This window comes from Quercus robur, chromosome 1 (assembly GCF_932294415.1).
Source record: "Quercus robur chromosome 1, dhQueRobu3.1, whole genome shotgun sequence".
NCBI lineage: Eukaryota > Viridiplantae > Streptophyta > Magnoliopsida > Fagales > Fagaceae > Quercus > Quercus robur.
In genome coordinates, this window is record NC_065534.1 from 51,742,858 (window position 1) to 51,764,123 (window position 21,266).

General features: G+C 34.4%; 1 protein-coding gene across 4 annotated transcripts in view; it reads right to left on the reverse strand.

The window, feature by feature from the left end:
• Positions 1 to 21,266, reverse strand: part of LOC126691565 (sterol 3-beta-glucosyltransferase UGT80A2-like) — a 46,168-nt gene that overhangs the window by 22,432 nt on the left and 2,470 nt on the right. For all 4 annotated transcript variants that reach the window (XR_007644804.1, XR_007644802.1, XM_050386591.1 and 1 more), the window contains exons 2-9: positions 20,944 to 21,119; positions 19,585 to 19,827; positions 14,449 to 14,560; positions 11,526 to 11,696; positions 11,186 to 11,249; positions 10,848 to 10,905; positions 10,560 to 10,737; positions 4,949 to 5,079 (exon numbers count right to left, since the gene is read on the reverse strand). Coding sequence is in view for 2 of the 4 variants with exons in the window: in XM_050386591.1 (XP_050242548.1) it covers positions 4,949 to 5,079; positions 10,560 to 10,737; positions 10,848 to 10,905; positions 11,186 to 11,249; positions 11,526 to 11,696; positions 14,449 to 14,560; positions 19,585 to 19,827; positions 20,944 to 21,119 (1,133 nt within the window). In the remaining 2 variants the exon portion in view is untranslated. The remainder of the gene's footprint in view (positions 1 to 4,948; positions 5,080 to 10,559; positions 10,738 to 10,847; positions 10,906 to 11,185; positions 11,250 to 11,525; positions 11,697 to 14,448; positions 14,561 to 19,584; positions 19,828 to 20,943; positions 21,120 to 21,266) is intronic.

The window sequence follows — 21,266 nt, forward strand, 5'->3', positions numbered from 1 at the left end:
TATATATATTGTTTATAGGTCAGAAAAAGTTTATTAAAGACACTACAGTATGCATGAAAAGCACAAAGTAGTCAAAAAGTATAAAAAGAGGAAAGAAAAAAACAAAAAGCTAATTACCAAAAAGAAGAGGGCTAATGAACAAAGGGATGGAGTCACACGATGTGAGTCCCCAAGCCCGAAAACAATCAAACCAATAACTACTAAAAGAAGAGAGCAATTGATCATTAGAACTATCCACATCCTCAAACGTACGAAAATTATGTTCTCCATATGCACCACAACAAGCACAACAGTACTAAATTCCAAATGTCTGACGAGTGTTTCCCCAACCAATTCCTCCAACCAAACAAAAGATCAAAAATCATTTTTAGTAAGACCCAGAAAACCCAAAAAGATAGAAAGACGAAACATCATAATTGTTGAGCCTTCTTACAATGAATCAACAAATGATCCACAGGCTCCCCACAACAACAACATATGCAACACCAATCAACAAAATCAAACCTCTTATTCTTCGTATTATCACCAATGAGAATCTTATTTCAAGCGGCAGTCCAAACAAAAAAAGAAACTTGCCTAGGGGCCTTCTAACACAAAACGGAAAATGTAATAGGCTAGATCTCGTTCTAGCTTAACGAACCCTTGACGAATCAAGAGAAAATAAGTCTGGAATCCACCAAGAATTTGAGAAAACCTCATAGAAGTATTTTATTTCAATCTTCTTCAACAAAAAACAAAAAAATTAAAAATACAGAATTATATGAGCCCAAAAATACCCTTAACTTTCCTACAACATCGCAAAAGTCCAAACTACCCCTAAATAGAATAGCTAAAATAAAATAACTAAACTTTGGCCTGAAAATAAGCAATAACAATTGTAAATAATAAATTAATTACGCGCCCCTTTGCCTTGATTTATGAATATCCTTTTTCTCAAGAAAATCTTTGGATGCTTGTTCTACATCATTCCCCTCCAATTGTAAAGAACTCGCCCTCGAGTTAATCTCCAGATACAATGGCTCGCTAGATGGATAGTACTCATACAAATCAGCCACATTAAAAATCTTTGAAATTGCCATATCACTAGGAAGATCAACCACATACGCATTGTCATTGATTTTCTTGAGAATTCTGTGAGGACCGTATTTCTTTGGCTTCAGCTTGTTGTAGGTGCCAATTGGAAACCTCTCCTTGCATAGAAAAACCATGACCATGTCCCCCTCTTGAAACAACTTGTGCCTTCGATGTTTATTAGCTGCTGCCTTATACTTTGCATTGGTTTCCTCAATCTTTTTCTTAACTTCTGCCTGAACTGACTGAACCTTTTCTGCCATATTATTTGCTACAGCACTCAAACCTGGAAATTTAGGCAACTTGACTAAGTACAATGCATGCTTTGGAACCTTCCTATAAACAACTGAAAATGGTGATCGTCCAGTAGAACTATGGACAGCACTGTTGTAGGCAAATTCAGCTTGTGCAAGTGCATTATCCTATTGCTTTGAATGCTACGAATTAAATTCCCCAGAGTTCTGTTCACAACCGTCGTCTGCCCATCTGTCTGAGAATGTGCCGTGCTACTATAATTCAAGCTCATGTCAAATCTCCTCCACAAAGTAAGCCAAAAGTGAGTAAGAAATTTTGAATCATAGTCAGAACTCAGAAGTAATGGAATTTGGAACTCCATGCAACCGGAAAATCTCCTGAAAGAATAGTTTTGCAATATGTGCACTACCTGAAGTCTTACAACAAGGAATAAAATGCGTCATCTTCGAAAACCTGTCAACAACAAACGCAAAATCCACACCCCTGTGAGCCTTTGGAAGTCCCAACACAAAGCCCATAGTTAGGTCCTCCCAAATATTCTCTCAAGAGTGGGGTAAAGGCATATATAAACTGGTATTTTAGGATTGCCCCTTCGCAACTTGACAGACATGACATTTGCGAACAAGATTCCCGACATCCATCTTCAATTGGGGCTAGTAATACCTCTCCTCCACACTAGCAACTATCTTGTCATGCCCCAAATGGCCCGCAAGACCACTTCCATGCAGATTCCGAATAATCTTTTCATGTAGGGACATCTATGGAATACACAACCAGTTTCCTTTAAATAAGTAGCCCTCCAAAATATGAAAGTCACCAACAGACTGCTGTTATAGGAGGTTTTCCCAAGTTTCACCAAAATCTTCACCAGTTCATATAACTCCTTTAAACAGTCAAAGCTAACCACTTCATTTCTTAAAGTAACCAACAATGTGGCCCTACAACTTAGAGCATCAGCAACTCTATTAGAAGCTCCAGATTTATGTTTAATAACACAGTCAAACTGTTCTAGGTAAGAAGCCCACCTTGCTTGCATTTTATTCAAGTGCTTTTGATTCTTGAAATATTTCAATGACTCATGGTCAGGAAAAATTACAAACTCCTTCAGGATTAAGTAATGCTCCCAATGCTTCAAGGCTCGAATAACTGCATACAACTCTTGTTCATAAGTTGACCACTTTTGTCTAGTTTCATTTAATTTTTCACTATGAAAAGCAACGGGGCAAACCTCTTGAGGAAGAACAGAATCTATCCCAACCCCACTAACATCACACTCCAACCCAAACACCTTATCAAAATTAGGAAGTGCCAAAATTGGAGTTGTAGTTAATTTTTCTTTAATTATAGAGAAACTTTTGTCAACCTCTCCACCCCATCTAAATTTCCCTCTCTTCAAAGAATCAGTAATAGGGGCAACTATGCTACCAAAATTTCGAATAAACCAATGATGTTTACAACCCTAGCGCTACCAATCGTACACCGAATAAGCAAAGCCGATCAGAAATAAGGTTGAATTTGACCTCCAACACCCTCGACAACCTCAAAGAGAGCGCCCTTCCTTTCTCTCTTCGATCTGTTGTTGCAAGCTTCAGCACAGAGCTCGCATGAGCTTTAGAAGTTTCACCAGATTTAAAACAAGGTCCTATTTGACCCGATAGCTTTTGACCCAAATCCATATATCCCTTTAGCCCATCTGAATTTAGACTAGAGGTCACACTTGAAACCCATTTAAAATTTTTAAACCCCACTTCATTATCCTCCCAGGATACTCGCCTCTTACCTTCCTCATTCATCTCCACAATCAAACCTTTCCCAACCTAATGGAAATCAAGATCAAATTACTAAGAACTTAACTAGAATTCCCTTAGAATTAAGAATCAAAGCTGGAATTACAGAGAGACTGGAGAAATAGAGTTTCAGTCCAAGTCTGAAAGTAGGTTAAAGTTACATAAAAAAATAAATAAATAAAAACTGATTCTTCTCTTACATAACAAGCCTATTTATAATCTTTAACTACTAGGAAATAAACTAGTTAAAAGTTACAGTTAAGCTGGCTGTCAACACATAAGTCAAAGCTGAAATTAAAGAGGATAAATGGCAGATCTAAGAAGTCAAGATAAATTGCTGCCAGCCTGTCCTAAGAGGTAAGAAAGAGTGGCTGGCTGTTTGGCTTATAGAGGCTGGCTGGCTGTCAGTCCTAAGAGTTTGGGGGGGGGTGATGTTGGTTGGCTGTCCTAAGGATAGACTGTGGCTACATCACTACCCAACATGAATTCCTAAATTCTCGCACCTTTCCATTATCAGAATAATTTGAATTCAAACTAAACTGTAACAGAAATCACCTCCTAATTCCTTCCAAGATTTGTTCCCCTAAATTAGGTTCCACTTTAATGTACTAATCTCCCCCATCTGCACCTCTCACAGCTTCCAGACCAGATTTATCACCGGAATTGTCATCCATCACCACCGTAGCAAGCTTTGGAATATTCGGTTTCGCCACATCTGTCACCCCCATCTAACTCTTGCCTTTATCAATGGCAATAGACTGCCATGTAGTCCCCATACTACTTGACTTCTCATGCCCTTTAACTATACTACTTGACTTCTCATGCCCTTTGACCATCTCTGCAAAACATCGTGAACGTTGAAGTGTTGATTTTGTATTATGTTTTTGTGCAGTAGGTTTTGCAAGGCCTGAAGCCCCCTTGAAGCGTTGATTTTGCATTATGTTGTTGTGCAGTAGGTTTTGCAACCCCCAACACATATTGATTAGGTTCCAACATTATTCTCAACTCAAGCCCAAAACCCTTCCAACTGCACTGTGCCTTGCGTTCAGGAATGATGATAGACCTCCTTAGCCCGCCAACTTTCAGTTCAGTCAGTAATAAGTATTGACCAAACGAATTGGAACACCTTTCCAAAGTGTAGGCAGTAACACCATATCTAAACGTAAAGAATTGCTTTGGATTGATCCCACAAACGCTATACTCAATATTATTCATTAACCACAGTGTTGCCTTCTTACCCATAAATACTGATTTCATGAAGTACTTACCCCGTTCAAAAATCTGTAAAGCAAAAAAACTTCCCCCTTCCTCTACCACCAATTGCAAAAGTTTCGATTCTATAAAGAAACTCCAAATCCCACCCATATCTGTTGTTGAAGATGATAAAAAAACAATTTTCTGGCTAATTAGACATAGTCAGGCCTCCTTGTAACTTCAAGCCACAAATCTTTGGCAAATTTTTTGAACCCTCCATTATAAATCTAAACTACAAAATGAAATGAACTAATAATCTCGTTCAAACTATTGTATATAATAAAAAAAATCTTCAATACAATAAATCTCAATAAAAAAAGAATAATTAAATATCCTTAAGTTGGCCATATCTAGTGTTGGATTTTATGTTTCATCAAACTATAAAATAAAAACAACCCCCCCCCCCCCCCCAAAAAAAAACTTTAGGGTCAGCTATGGATCTTTGTTAGACTGATCAAGGTTAGCTACCTGTCTACCAAACTACAAAATCACTCCCCACCCCCCCCCCCCCCACATCAAAAATAAATAAAAAATAAAAAAAGAAAGAAAAGAAAAGGAACAAATAGTGAAAAGAAACTCACAAGACTACCAAACCCAATATAGATTGGCTTTTTACCAGCTGCAAGCCATTCCACTAGTGAATCTGGGGGTTGATAATTTGATGCAAGGTCAAGAAAACAAAATCCAACAACATCAATGTTAGGTCCCCAATCTGCCAAAGAATTCCGATATATTTTATCAGTACATAACACTGCAGAATCACATTTGCTACTCAGGATAAAAGAACCAAGATAGAGGTAGTACACCAAAAACAATTTAGCATTGAACACAATAACTTTAACAGAGAAGTTTTATGGCATATCTCACATCAGAAATGAAAACTTGTGCATATCTCCCTTGCCAACAACTGAACCATCATATTCAGCTTTACCAATGATACTCCAAAATAATGTTAACACAAGTGACCAGATATCTCTTGCCACCATACAATGGAGTAAAAGGTTTGAATTAGTTTTTTCCCTGCATAATTTAGTCAGAATTGTTTTTTAAGTATTTTGTTTCAATTAAACTTTTTTTCTGCATTAAATTGACCTGTAAAAGTAAAGTCTGTCTTATTATTTTTAAAGTCTGTAACTTCACTTTTTAATTCCATTGTACCTCTTCCTTTGTCTTGGTATTTTAAAAGTTTGTATGTTTTCATTATAGATAAAAGTCTATGTTACAAAGAATATATAACAAAAGCAGTTGATGAAGAAGAAATTAGCTTGATGAAAATATGTGTGTGTGTGTGTGTATTTTTGTGCCTGTCAGTAAATGGGTAACATTTAGTCAATGGAATTTGGATCTGAACTTGAGGTGGTAGCTGTTCCTAATTGGTAGACTCTTGAGTCCAGATTGTTCAATTAAAATTCCAAAAGGACCAAAACAACTTTTTGTTACTTGCCAAAACTTGCAAATCATCCAATCCTGTTTCCTAAGATACGTGGATCAGTTTTGCCAATTGAATAGTGGTTAATAGTCTTACCATTATATTTGTACTCCAAGTGATTTTACTGACAACATAGTACAACCTTAGTACCATAGTTTTCCTGTTCACCGTGATGCAGGTCACTACCATCTTAATTATTCTCTACATCATTTTGCACGTGACCAAATTTACTTCTAGATTTTTTGTGGATGGAATGTGTATATGAACTCAATTTGTATTTTGTAGAACCTGTTTTACATTGATGTTTATCAGGATTTATGAATTTCAATATCTTTTTTTTCTTTTTCTTTTTTCACCTGTTTTTTTAGTAGCATAGAGGTAGATAAGATAGTTGGTTATTGTTCAAGAAGAGTTACTAAATTAAATTGAAAGGTCAGGATAGCATAATTTTCCTTCGGTTGCTTTTATTTTTAAATGAATGTCTTTCTCATTTGTTAATGCTTGATAATTTTTATTTTTTAAAAGATCAAAAACAGTATATGCAGATTTTCACATATGTACTCTTTGTAACAAAAAAAGAATTATTAAAATTACTTTTGATCCTTTACAATGTTATCGTAGAAAAAAGGAATATATATATATATATATATATAATGCAAGAGTAGCATGACAAAGAAGACGGATGATAATGCTTGAGAAGTGAACCAAAAGAAAATGGCATGGAAGACGAAATAATTTCCAAACTTTGTGTATTAGAAATGGTCCTACACAAGCTAGGAAAAACAGGAGAATGGTCATGGGAAAAATTGGCAGTGGTGGCTCCACTTGCATGTGAGGGTGGTCATGTGACCACCCTCACTAGCTAAATTTTTATTTTATACTTAGCAAAAAAATATATATAAAAATAATTAGTTTAAATTAATCTATTCAGTGGCCACCCTGACTTGAAAAAAATGTATATATATACTTAAAACAAAAAAATTTATATACTATATTAACTTATTTTGACCACCCTAATAAAAATGTTAAACAACATGATCTGAGAATCACAAGAATTTGAATTCAACAAAAATAATAGTATTGTTACATCCACAATATATTCACAATAAATCTTATGTGGTAAGCTGTTACTAATTATAATTTGAGCTCAATATTAACATGTTTTACCCACCAATAATAACTTGTTGCATAAGATTTGTTATGAAATTGTTGGAGTCATTTCATTATTCTTGTGTCAGCATTTTCAATTTCCACTTTATCTCTTATTAGTCTTTTTTTCTTTACTAGTACAAAAAATTGTAATATTTCATGTATTTGCGTGTTTTTTTTTTTTTTGTAATGTTGATATATTCAAGTTGTCTCTTTATTAAATTTTGTATAATTTAAGTTTCTTAGTGACCACCCTAAAAAATATTCCTAGAGCCGCCACTGACAATTGGAACCATCTTCTACTAGAGTTTCATTTATAATTATGTTTGATTTAGTTGCTCCAAAGGAATGGCCAATATGCATGTATTATGCTATTTTTTGAAGCGCCAATTAATTAAAGTGTCAATCATTGCAGGAAACAAAAAAGTCCATCAACATTTAGAAAATACAAATGACCCAGACCTCTGAAAAAATTTTATGAAATTTTTTTTGTGTTAAGTTGATCTATACAACTATTTTAGAATTGTTATGATATAAGTTTATACAATTAAAGTTTGAAGTTGATTGATTTCAACACTAAATTAAATTGTATTATGCTATTGCTAGATTTTCTTTGTATTTAGAATATATATCCTGAATATTAGTTTTAATTTTGATTCCTGATTACAACTAATTGTGGTCTCATGTTTTTCTTTATTACATTACAGGGAAATTTTTTCTTAGACAATCTGACAACATTCTTAAATCTCCTAAATCAATGGTTTGCATTTAGGCGAAACTCAATGATTTCTTTATCCTGTATTTCTTTGTTTGTTACTCTACATTTTCCTATGGTGTAGAATTTGTGAGACTATTTACTACTATAGTTTGATGCATTTTTCATGGATTAATACTACAAGATTTGAATATCATAATACTTTAATTTTTAATTATTGTCTATCGAAGTCACCTATATTTGCTTCTACAAAAAACAAAGTCACCATGAAAGACTACAGATTTTTTAAAATCTTTTTCTAAAAGGTCAATTAAAAATTTTGTTGAGCAACCATGAAATTTCAAGATTGAATTTGGAAGTCCCTATGAAAGACTCCCTGAATTTAGGTTTTTTTCTTGGAAGTAATTATTTGAATTTTTTTCGTATTATTTTAATATAAAATGTTTATATTTTCAGTTACCATGTATTTTGTAATAAATAAAAGTATCCCACACATTGTGCAGGTTATAAGCTAGTTTCATAGAGGAAGGAGGCCTTTTAGGTTTGAAAATATGTGGCTAAAGGATGAGGGTTTTGTAGAAAGGATACACCCCTGGTGGGAGTCTTATCATTTTTATGAAGCTCCTAGTTTTGTTTTAGCATATAAATTGAAGGTTTTGAAGGTTTATCTCAAGAGATGGAATGTGGAGGAGTTTGGTAATGTAGAAGAAAAGGGGAAGAAGTTGTGGAGTGATCTTCGAGGGTTGGAGGCTGTTGAGAAAAGTTGTGTCCTTACAATAGAGGAAAAGCTGGATAAGGAAAGAATTAGAGGAGAGTTGGAAAAATGACGTTGATGGAAGAAATTTGTTGGAGGCAGAAATTAAGAGTTTTTTGCATTAAAGAAGGTGATAGGAACACAGAATTCTTCCATCGTATGGCCAACTCTCACAGACAATTTAATTATATTGATATGCTTATGGTGGATGGGGTGATGTCTTCCGACCAAGGATCCATTGCGGAGTGTATTACTCATTTTTATAGAAGGCTTTACTCTGAAAATGAGGGTCATTGCCCTATTCTGGATGATGTGGACTTCGGAAGAATTTCTGAGGAAGATGCTTTGTGGTTTTATAGACCTTTTGAGGATGAAGTGTTTGGGGTGGTTAGTGGGTTCAATGATGATAAGTCACTAGGTCCAAATGCTTTCTCCATGGCTTTTTTTCAATCTTGCTGGAGCATTTTGAAATCAAATATTATGGCTGTCCTTCATAATTTCCATGAGCAAGCTGTGTTTGAAAGGAGTTTTAATGTTTCTTTCCTTGCCCTCATTCCTAAGAAATCTGATGTTGTGGAAGTGAAGGCTTTTCGTCCTATTAGTTTGGTGGGAGGGATGTATACGATTATATCTAAGGTTTTGGCCAATCGTTTACGAAGGGTGACACATAGTCCTATCTCAGATTCTCAAAATGCCTTTGTTAAAGGTAGGCAGATTTTGGATTATGTTTTAATTGCTTCTAAATGTATAGACAGTAGGATGAAGACAGGGTGACGGGGGTTATTTGCAAGTTGGATGTTGAGAAAGCTTATGATCATGTGAATTGGAATTTTCTTATGTATTTGCTTAGGTGATGTGGCTTCTTAGAAAATTGGAGGTGGATTATGTGGAGTATATCAACTGTCAAAGTTTCTATTCTAATCAATGGTACTCCAGTTGATTTTTTTGGAAGCACTACGGGTGTTCGTCAAGATGACTCATTATCTCCGCTCCTTTTTGATATTGTCATGGAGGCTTTGATTCGTATGTTGGATGCAGCTACTATGTTGGAACAGTTTTTGAGCTTTTCAGTAGGTACTTCGGCTAGTATGTTGCTAACAATGTCCCATCTCTTAAGAAAAAATAGGAAATTAGATATGAGATATGAAAATGAATTTTGAGTTATAAAAATTGAGATATGAGAACTGAGATATGTGTGAAGTGAGAACCAAACATGGCCTCAATATCTAAGAATCACACCTAGTCTGCCTAAGCATCACACCTCAAAGAAGGTTGCACCACACAAACCATAAAAGAAAGTTTCATAACTCTCAAATTCTGAAAATATTAATCATTAACCACCTCAATAGAAAGTACTACAACTCTTTAAATAGAAGACTAATACCTAATCCTAGTAGAACTAGAATTTCATAAAACCCTAATAAACTTGGACTTGGACTCCTTGGGCTTTATTACTAAACCCAAACTAAATAACTAAGCTTAAATAAAACTAAAATAAGAGTCAATGGACTATAAGCACAGTCCATTCGAGAATATTAAGATATTACATAATTTCCCTTGATACATTAAATCAAATAAAATATAATAAATCATTCTCACTGCCTCCTGCATCACCAATATACTTTTTTTGGAAAGTGGGGGTCGTATGAGAGGGTAGTTGAAGATGAATGGGGATTTTGATATTCGTTTGTTTTATAAGGAGTTGAGAGGTTCTTTCTCCTTAGTCTTTCCTTGGAAAGGTGTCAAGGAAAGGTGTTTGAAAGTTAAAGCACCTCAACGTGTTTCATTTTTTGTTTGGACCGTAGCTTGGGATAAGATTCCTAGAGGTGATAACTTGAGGCGTAGGGGTCTTGACTTTGTTGTCTGGTGTGTTATGTGTCATTTTTGTAGGGAGACTCGAGATCATTTGTTGCTTCATTGTGAGAAGGCTTTTCAATTATGGTGCTTTGTTTTTAGATCGTTTGGAACAATAAAAATAGCATAAGATGGTTATATATAAATAGTAAATTAAAAGATAAAAATATCTTGTACACTTGATCTATTGCATCCTAAACAATTAATCCAACATATAATCGCAAAAATTGCAACACACGATATAACAGCAACTAGAGACTAGGAGTGTAATGGAAATGTTGAACATATCACCTTTCGGTTTGGGAACTAGATGAGGACTCCATATGTATCCATAGGGTATATCAGGAGGAGAGCTATAGGATCCGCTGAGATATGTAACTGGTCTTAACTTTAGCTGTTTCTTCCTAAACTCATTAATCATGTCTCGTATTCCAAGCCAAATTAATGCATCAACAATTTGATAAGAAAGCTGCAAAAAGAAGTGTAACTTGATTTATAAAATATACAAAACCAGTGAAGCATTGGTTCAAGATAAATCAAAAGCAATAAGGATTAAGAAAAGTACTAAAAGATACTCACTCTATATCCAATTTGTTGCCTAACACGAGATAGAGGGTGGGGGAATTCACTAGTAGGCCTGAAAAAAAATAATTAAAGAAAAAGAGCAATCAAATATCATCATGCAATTCATAGGAATATTCCCAATTTAAGTTGGTGTGTGTGTGTGATAAGTTCACACATAAACAAATAAACAATGCAAGAGAATAACAATTTTTTAATCATGTTTCTCAAAGGAATATTGGAAAAAAAAAAAAAAAAAACACATAAGATGAAACACTTTATCAAGGATAAACTAGTTATTTAATAGATATTTTTAGCATTAAGCTTATCCAAAGTTCCAAACAAACAAGGCTTACGTCCATGGCATCGTGAAAAATATATGAAGTGGTACTTTTAGCGCCTCAGCAACATGAGTGTGTCCTGAACAAGTATTTGTACAATTTAACAGTCAATTGAATGACTTCAAGTCATGTACAAAAATGAAGACAGCTGATGAACTGAAACTGTGGGAAAAAATTTACTGTTAAGATCGTGGTTTATAAACCCACTGAATGTCCATATAACTTACTAATCAAGAAACTAGATTAATTAACAACCACTTTTTCTTCTTCTTTTTATGAAAAGACAAATTACCACTTTTTTTAAAATCTTGATTTCATAACACATGGAGAATTAAAACAAGTGATGAAAGCTAACCATATGCTGGGGGATTGGCAATTATTGCATCTGCTTTAAATGGAATATTGGTAGCAGGGTCGGGATCCAAGCATGCAGGAAGTAAAGAGTATATAATGTCCTTGAGTTGATTTCTCTGGATTGATATTTCTGAAGGCCCAGATGGTAAGAAACCTTTATTCTTGACCATATCTGCATAAAAAACAAAACAAAACTTGATGTGAACTAAACTACAAGGTTGAAAAGAAAGAGTCAACTGTACTTTTAAGAGTCAAGGTTATTTTTGGAATTTAACAATTGACTTTCCTCCATCAACTAGAATTAGGATTTAGTTTTAGTAGTCTACATACATGTGTGATTGTACTCTTATGTAGACAAGTTTGATTGATTAAAAAAAATTCTCTTGAAATTTTTGTTATGTTTTGGTGCTAACTCCTAGGTTGTTCTCCCTTGCTAGGTGCTGACTCCAAGCAAGCCATTTCTCTAGGTTAACAATATTTTTATTTTTTTTGTTCTTCAATTTTGTTGCATCCATTTTGATATTTTCCTACATGGGGGGGGGGGGGGATAGACACTATAAAATTCAGATATTCTTTCTATTGGTAACTTACGCATACACCCAATAGGTCTTAAACTGATAACTTCACCCTCCACCTCATTTGAACAAGGAAAGGAGGTTCCATTTAAGTGAAAGCTCATTGGTGAAATTCATTTCATTCATTCAAGCTCGGAACCAATGCCCCTCTTTTTCACTAGGCAAGTTCTACACCAATCCAATTTGAACCGGTGGCCTATGCAATCACATATATGTATGTATGAATGTATATTAATGCTTAAAGAGCCCAACCATGAATCTGTCCGTTATTAACATAACCACAAGCATCAAGTTTGGGAAGTTTAAAAGTACCAGAATTAACTTTATGAAATTGAAGTAGATTCGTAAATGAGAGGAGGTTCCATTTAAGTGAAAGCTCATTGGTGAAATTCATTTCATTCATTCAAGCTCAGAACCGATGCCCTCTTTTTCACTAGGCAGGTTCTACACCAATCCAATTTGAACCAGTGGCCTATGCAATCACATATATGTATGTATGAATGTATATTAATGCTTAAAGAGCCCAACCATAAATCTGTCCGTTATTAACATAACCACAAGCATCAAGTTTGGGAAGTTTAAAAGTACCAGAATTAACTTTATGAAATTGAAGTAGATTCGTAAATTTCATACACTGTGTTAGGGTTTCTGATTACCCTCACATTTATTTTAATACTCTTGAATAGTCATTAACATGTAAATTATAAATATACCCTTATAATTGGCTAATGAAAAAATTATACATTAGACTAAAGTCACTGAACTAAGTATCCCAACAGAGTCATGGAAAGAGAAAATACGGGGGAAAAAAAAGTATATAATTAGCTCAATTTAAATTTACTCAAAGGCAAAAGCCAACCTTAAGGCACCAAGGCCTTGCATCACCTGAGGCGTGAGACAACAAAAGGTGCTAGCCCGAGAAATGCGAGTCGCCAAATTCTTAATATATTTATTATACATATAGAACTTAAATCATATGTACCTATTGTATTGAAATATTTGAAATATTATAATGAAGGATTTATCAATGTGTTGCATGAAAAACCTAGGTCTATCAAATTATTTCAAAGTAGGAATAACATGCTTTAGGCTCAATTACTTATTCTAACAATAGATTCTACAACAATCTTCTATATAAATTAATTAATCTAACAAGTTTGACAACAAACTTTTGTAAATAAGTTTAATTAACAATAGGTTTTATAACATGCCTTTTTAAATTAATTAATCTAATAATAGGTTTTACAATTACAATAACCTTCTATAAAAAAATTTAAAATTATTAATAAAAATAATAAATAATAAATTTAAAAAATAAAAAATAAATAAGACACTGAGGCTCTCACCTTAGCGCCTTTTTCATGGCTTAAGGTGTCACCTTACTAAAGGCGCCCCACCTCACGCAGGAGCCTAGGCAAGCGCCTGGCTCACCTTTGACTACAATATTTAGTACTAAATTGATTTCTAAAGTGACACAGTCTAGATATAACAATTCCCATGAAAAGCCAACAACAGATGTATAGCTCCAAGAATCAAGTTACCGAACACAAAATCAGGAACTGCTCAAGTCCAAAGAGCACCTTCCTTCCATAGCATTGCAGGGTTCATCTAGACCCTGTACAGTTTCTAACAGTATTTCTTACTACGTTTTTGAATTATCTGAAGATTTGCCAATGTTTGCAACAAAAACAGCATTCCTTGCTACTCCCGCTCTAGATTTTCTTTAAAGGAAGTCTTTGATCTATATCCTATGACTCATTTTTCCTTCTTGACCAGAGACAGAAAAACAAGGATTCCAGATAGAAGCCATGATTTAGAGAACCTGCCAATTGCCACGGCACAGTAAATGTGCCAGCAATCTTGATTGATTCAGTAATGTATAAATCCTTTATCTAGTATTTTATCCTGCATTATTCTCAATATTATTGAAACAGTAATAATTCTTAGTTATGGTCTATGTTGCATAGATTATGGTAGAAGTCCCAAGTGCAGTTACATGGACAACTGCTGCATTTTTTAACTTCTCAATAAATTTCTACCATTAGAGGTGTCCAGTAGCCATACCCTTATATTATTCCATGTTGTTAGTACAACAGGATGAAATGAAGGTCCAGGTATAACAGTAGCCATATTCTTATTGATACCTACTGCATAAAGGCAGTAGTCAAAACATTACTTGAAACACATCCTTCAAAGATAATATCATCCACAATGCATTTTGTAGAATTATTTCACACGAAAGATATTTATGATGCTGTGCTCCTAATCATTGTGTATTATGCATCACACAGTAGGACTTCTTTGTCAAAACAAGTAGGACTTACGAGAAAGTAGGATAGGAACACTTACAACCAGCAAGAACTTTTGGATCTCCACCTAAAGGAAAGAACTCCAACCCAGCAGTCAAGATGAAATCTTTGAAATTAGCATGAGTTGCTAGTCTAACCCTGTGGCCGTGCTCCTGCATGCAAAGTTTCCATCAACTCATATTGCCTGTAGGGTATGTGGTTCTAATTTACAGTATGATGAAAAGTTTTCATCATCTGCATGCATAAACTCTATGTCCCTAGAAATATTTTTCTTTTTATGGCAAGTTAAATATGGCACTAGGAATAATTAAAAATAAGACACCTTATTGAGCCATTTTTTAAGGAATTCATAAGAATATTTCAATTTCGATATAATGCAACATTGATAAACAGATCAGCAAACTATATACTTTACTCTAAATACCCAACCTTCCGCTTTACAGCCAAATTAAGCATCTTATGTTCATTATGTCACTCAAAATATACAACAAATACGTAGGAACCTATATGATGACCAAGAGTCCATTATAGCAGATGCAAGACTAGTAAAAAATTTTGACAAATAATAATCATTTTCGTTAATAAAAGTGAAGAGACATGGGTAGTGCTCTAGTGTGCACAAGAGATAATACTAAAATACAAAGAAATTATGGCCTAAAACTTAAAATAACTAGAAAAACAAGAAAACTAGAGGGAGAAGGATTCATGGCCTTTGTCCATTTGTGTAGACTCCTTTAAAATACATTCTTCAATCTCATAATTTAAATCTCCCTTCCTTCCTTCAAAACATTTGCTCATTTTGTTCTTCTCTCCAAAAACATCACTAAAAAAAAAAGGGAATGGCCTTTCAAGAGTCTATCGCATCTTGTTGTCCAAATCTTCTTTTGCAGCACTGCAAGAGACCAAGAACCATTTACAGCATAACCCAATTAAACTCCCAAAAAAACTGACACCAAGGTCCATGGTTCATGAACAAAGTTACAACAGAGAAGTAAACGATCCACTAATTCCCCTTCCAACTTACACGTACAACACCAATGGTAATTTCTCATCTACTATAATAAATTACTATCATCTGGCACCATACAAGTTTCTTTCAAAAATTAGTTCAACCTCACCCTTACATCTCTTGAATATTGTCGAATTAAGTCTCGCTCCTTGAATTCTTCCCAAACATTATCAAATCTTGTATCTTTATTTTCATTAAAAGGAAAGATTCTCGTGCTACAACGTTAACACCATTATTGATTATACCAATAGAAGATTGATTAAAAATCACGTTTTACCACGTGAAAGTATCAATCTGCACTAAAATTCTTCTCTTGAGAACTTCATCAAGCATCATTGGGTTATTCATATCAATATGTGTATGCAGTATGCAAACCTTCCACATCCAAAAGATCACTCTTAAGACTTGCATTGAACACTTGGTGTGCATCACTCTCTTGAATAGTTTCTTTAATATGTATTGAAGTACTCACCTCTAAATCATTATCATCAAAGTAGACATCATACATAGTTTGGTAGAGAATCCCATACATGAGTATTGTGCGATCATAGAATACCTATCAAGTTAGAGAGAAATTTTCATAAGACTGCTATACGACCAACCATGCTCTATGGTGCCAAATGTTGGGCCGTTAAGAAGCAGAATATTCATAAAATGAGTGTAGCTGATACGAGAATGTTAAGATGGATAAGTGAAAATACATGGAAAGATAGGATTCGAAATAAGGAATACTCTTCAAGATTGGGGTAGCCCCTATTGATGATAAGATGAGATAGAGTCTCTTGAGATGATTTCCTCATACTCAGAAGAGAGCAACCAATGCACCAGTAAGAAAAAGTTAGTTGATCCAAATTGAGGTTAAGGGAACAAAAAATGGTAGAGGAAGACCAAAAATCACAATCATAGAAGTATTAAAAAAGGATATGTCAATTAAGGAACTACAAAGCATATGACTTTAGATAGAATAGGATGAAGGAAAATAATACATGTGACTAACCCTAATTAATCTGTTAAGGATCCATAGCCAAAAAAGAATTTTAGGACTAAGGCTTTGGTTGTCGTTGTTGTAACACAACTGCAGACACCAACCAATCTTCCAATCTACCTTGTGTTGCATGTTCTATGAATTCAGCATCTTGAAAGGAGTTCTCATCTTTTATATCATCATTCTCATGCTCAAAATCATCTTCTAGTGTGTCCAAGGGTTCACAGTCACCTTCCAAATCTCCATACGGGCTCCCACTGCTTCCCGCCACTAAAGAGATTGTACAACTCGTGATAAATCTTCAATCACATGACTCATCTCTACCATCTCTATTTGTTGCCCTTGATTTCCTCTATGCCCACGACCCCTACCATAACCAATCATAACTTAAAATTGCAACCTTTGACTCATATCTCAATTTTGTAGCTTAGATCTAGGCTCTTTTGCTCTAATAATAATTGATGAGGCGAGAAATTAGATCTAGTGTAGAAGAAGGGTTTAAGAAGAAATCACAACAAGAAGAAGATTAAAGCAAAGAAAAAGATTATAAGATTCAAGTTGGAAAAATCAAATATCAGTTTCTAGTCTCAAAGAGATCAAGAAATTTTCAAATCTAAAATTTCATAAAGCACCTAAAATGACTAAAACGAGGCTATTTATAATAGCTTTTACTAACCATAGAATCCTAACCCTTCATCTTACACATTGCAATTAAGTTGTAACCATCCAATTTCATGTCACATGAACTTTTAAAATACTAAAGATATGATAATAACAAAACATAACTTAAAGAAATAAAAGGCCGCTCTTGTGGTAAATGGGCCAGCAAATTGGAAATAATGGGGTCTTCTTGCTTAAATTCTCCTGCATCAATATAAGAGTGGTCCAACAGAACTGTCAAAGTTATCTTTTGGCTTGCATCATTGAAATGCTCTTCCCACACGGTAAAGGCCAAAAAACTGTCAATTCTCGACATGGTTGGAGACTCGTCTATTACCAAGTGAATATTTCTCCTTCAAAAGAAATATACACCAAGCCTTGCTTCATGATGAAATATGAAAAATCCCACATTGCCAGTGTCAACCGTCCACTTCCTAATATTTCACTGGGGAATCTAACCACATTGAAGTCACCTCCAATACACCACAAAACATCCCACAAACCCCACCACATCAACCATCCATCCAAATTAGCATTCAAACCATATACCCCATAGAACGCCCAAATGAAACCAACCTCAACACATTTAAAATCGCACAACATAAAATAGCTGCCTGCCACCTCCTTAATTTATCCACATCCCATCTATCCTACAGCAGAAATATACTGCCGTCTTGTCATGTTCTCCATTTTTGTTCCTTGGAGACAAATTCTATGTGCCTTCCATTCTCTCAACAGGTTTCTGATCCATATCCTGTTATCCCTATCTCTATTCCGCCAACACTATTTTCAGTTTCATAATAACTTTGTTATCACCCTCCTTTTTTTCCTACTTGTTGCACCATTATCTTAATTCAAAGATCAAGATAATTTTTTCAACTCCCTTTGACCTGCTTTCCTTTGCTTCAATAGCTGCTTTCTCAGCCCTACACTACTTTGTGGAGTTACTATGGAATCTTCAACTGCCAAAAATAACCGTAGACTCTACCAATCCTTTAAACAAATTCCCAGGTTTTTGCCAATCCTGTCAATCATACCAATCACCTCAGCCAAGACTTCTATAAACTTTTCTAGCATGATCTTCCCCTGATCCTCATCCCTTTGCACATCAATTGGTTATCTAAGCCTTCACAGAAAATGAGCTCCATCTTTGGGAGGGATGTAATAAATTTTTCTCCCTAGGGTAACTTTCAAAAGCTTCAAAATTTTTTTTTTTTGTCAGATCCAGGTAAAGGTCCAGCCTGCTAAATGGGCTCATGAGTAGTTTTAAAGTTCCCACTCACTTCATAACATATTAGGCCTAGCCCTTATTCTTCTTAAACCAAAGCCCGAAAACTCTAGCCCTGATTCTGGATTGTCTCCTCTTCCCACAACTTCTGGCCTAGTTTTCTCATAGCCCACATTAGAAAGCCTTAAGGAATTGCCTCAATCTCTAACCACTCACCACATGGAACATATACCAATGCAGCCTTTTTTGCCTCATTTTTCAACCATTAAAAGTTGATGCAACCATGGAAGATTAATTTGTTACTAATTCATCTATTCAATATTTATTTTATGGGCCCACATGTGAAGCCTAATTAAAGTAAAATTCATGTAGTCTAAAATGTCTAGTTATATGTGTTCTAGGTTTGAAACAATTTTTTATTACAGTTAGATTTTTTATTTTACAAGCTATGATCAAAACAAAAACAAATACTAAGTAGATAACTTATTGTGGGTTCCAGTTAGCTCAACTGGTAAAATTTCTGACGGTTAAATAAGAGATCTGGGATTTAATCTCTGCCTATACCAAAAACTAATTGGTGTATTGGTCTTATGATAAAAGCTATTCATCAGGAGTAGACGACATAAGTTGAAACTCTCTCAAAAAAACAAAAACAAAAACAAAACAAAACAAAAAAAGTAGATAGCTTATTATTGTGGTTTTCCCTAAGTGAAAAAAATAATAATAGCCTTTAACTCAAATGGTATTATCACAACCCATCACATGCATGGTGTAAGTTATAAATCATAAAAGAAAAAAGAAAAAATAACAAAAAATAATGAGAATAGAAAATAGCTAGCATGAGCATTAAACTTAATGATAAAGAACTAAATTGCTAAAACAATTCAAACAAGTATTAAGTTGGATAATTAAAATCTCAACAGCATCATTAGAAAAGCCTCACCAGCTCTTCAGCAATACTGAAAGGAGTCACAATTATAGTAAAGTGACAGCAACATTTCAAATCTCCAATCCTCCCTAGGCCAAAAAGAAAAGGGGGAACATCCATTTCCAATGTACATGCCCTTCATATGTGGGGTGCATATTCATGCTAAGACCCCACCAATCAGCAACATACATGGCAACAAACTTCTTTAAGTTCACATGCAGTTGCATCATGCACTAAAAGATGATGCATGACATGAAGTGCAGTTGCAACCAGTAGAAGAGTGGCTATATCTCCAAACTTCACTTGCATTTATTGTTTCTATCAGACCTATTAATGGGCTCATGAAAAACTGAAAATAATAATAACCTGCAAACATTTTCCAATGGCAACAAAGGGCTGTACATCTCCTCGTGTTCCAACAATAAGCATCACAATTTGCAGCGGAGGTATATCTTGAACCTCAGTTGTGTCTACAGGTTCTGCATCAGCAGCTTCATTATAAACAACTCTAGTACCAAAATCAAGAGCTTGGGGTTCAATATCTCCTGGAACTTCAAATTGTATGGTCCCATCATCTTTAACCATAGGAACTCGTTTTAACCATTTAAGCTGCAGAGTTTTTCAAGGATTGTCAATATCCAGACACTATGGTACAAAACCATGAAATTACAAACAATAGGTAGAACTTCAATACATGCATACACATACATAAAAACAGACATACACAATACATGCGCACAAACAAGCATACATACATACATATTATGGATATGTGTGTGTGTGTGTATATGTCCAATGTTCACCAACTCTCCTATATTAATCTTGTTCAAATATCAAAAAAGATTATGAATGAGTGTTTTTTTTTAATAAGTAGAAAAAAAAATTACTCAAGATGGTGAGCATTCCATAACCTAAAAGAATTACCAATAATAATAATGATAATCACACACAAAAAAGAAGTGAATCAGTGAAATCTCTTAACATATTGCAATTTGTAAGACCCCAGACTTGAGTGGGTGATCCCTGCCTAATTTATCCAGTTAGCTTTTCTAGATGGTACTCAAATACCATTTGTGCGAGTTCCTTTGGTTTGACTAATGTTATTTTATTTTATTTTTTGGGAAAGGTATGGTAGGACCTTAAAACATTCTAATAAAAATGTCTATCTATAAAGTGCTGAGTTAAAGAGGGAATAATGCTCGCATAGAGATGATAAGTGGGAGAAAGAATTATAATAGGTAACAAAATATAATCATGAACATACGATGGACTAAAACATAAGGAAAACAAAACATGGCAGCAAAAATAAGTCCAACAACAATTATTTAGGTTCAAAAAAAATTAGTTTAACTACACCAAATATTTGGACTATATCCGTCCATTGGAACAATATGCCATTAAGTGGTTTTGTAGTCAGTTATACTTTAGGAAAATTTTCACCTCCTATTAACATAAAACACATAAATGCTATAACAAGGATAACGTGAATATACAACCCACTCGATTGCATATCTATTGGTTTGGTTTTATTATAAGTACTCCAGCTAAGGTAATACATGTATATAGTCTTAAACCCATATCAATCAATAACCATTAGTTTAAATCAAGTAAGAAACATATATGATATGTCACCTACCTAAGCACTAAATTCAAAGAAAAAAAAAGCTAAATGAGTATGATGCCAAATTGCAAAAGCATGAGTTAAAATTTATTTATGTATCAAACCTTCTTCTTGAGTGGAATTTTCTCATCAAAAAACTTCGTTGCCAACACTCCAAGCCTGCTATTTTGCTTGGACTTACTAAGCTCACTCGAACTTGAACTTGAACTCGCATCTGATCTTCCAACAGCCAACACTTCCCCAGGCACACTTTGTGTTGATGAATTACTCTCAGTAATCCCTAAGCAAAGCAAATTCATAAATTAAAATTCTAATACATCCTAATGCCTAAAATGCTTCTAATTATTATTCAAACATATAACCGCAACCATCCCATTGATTAAAACCACAGGCTTCCCACATTTATATCTAATGAATGGAAGGCGAA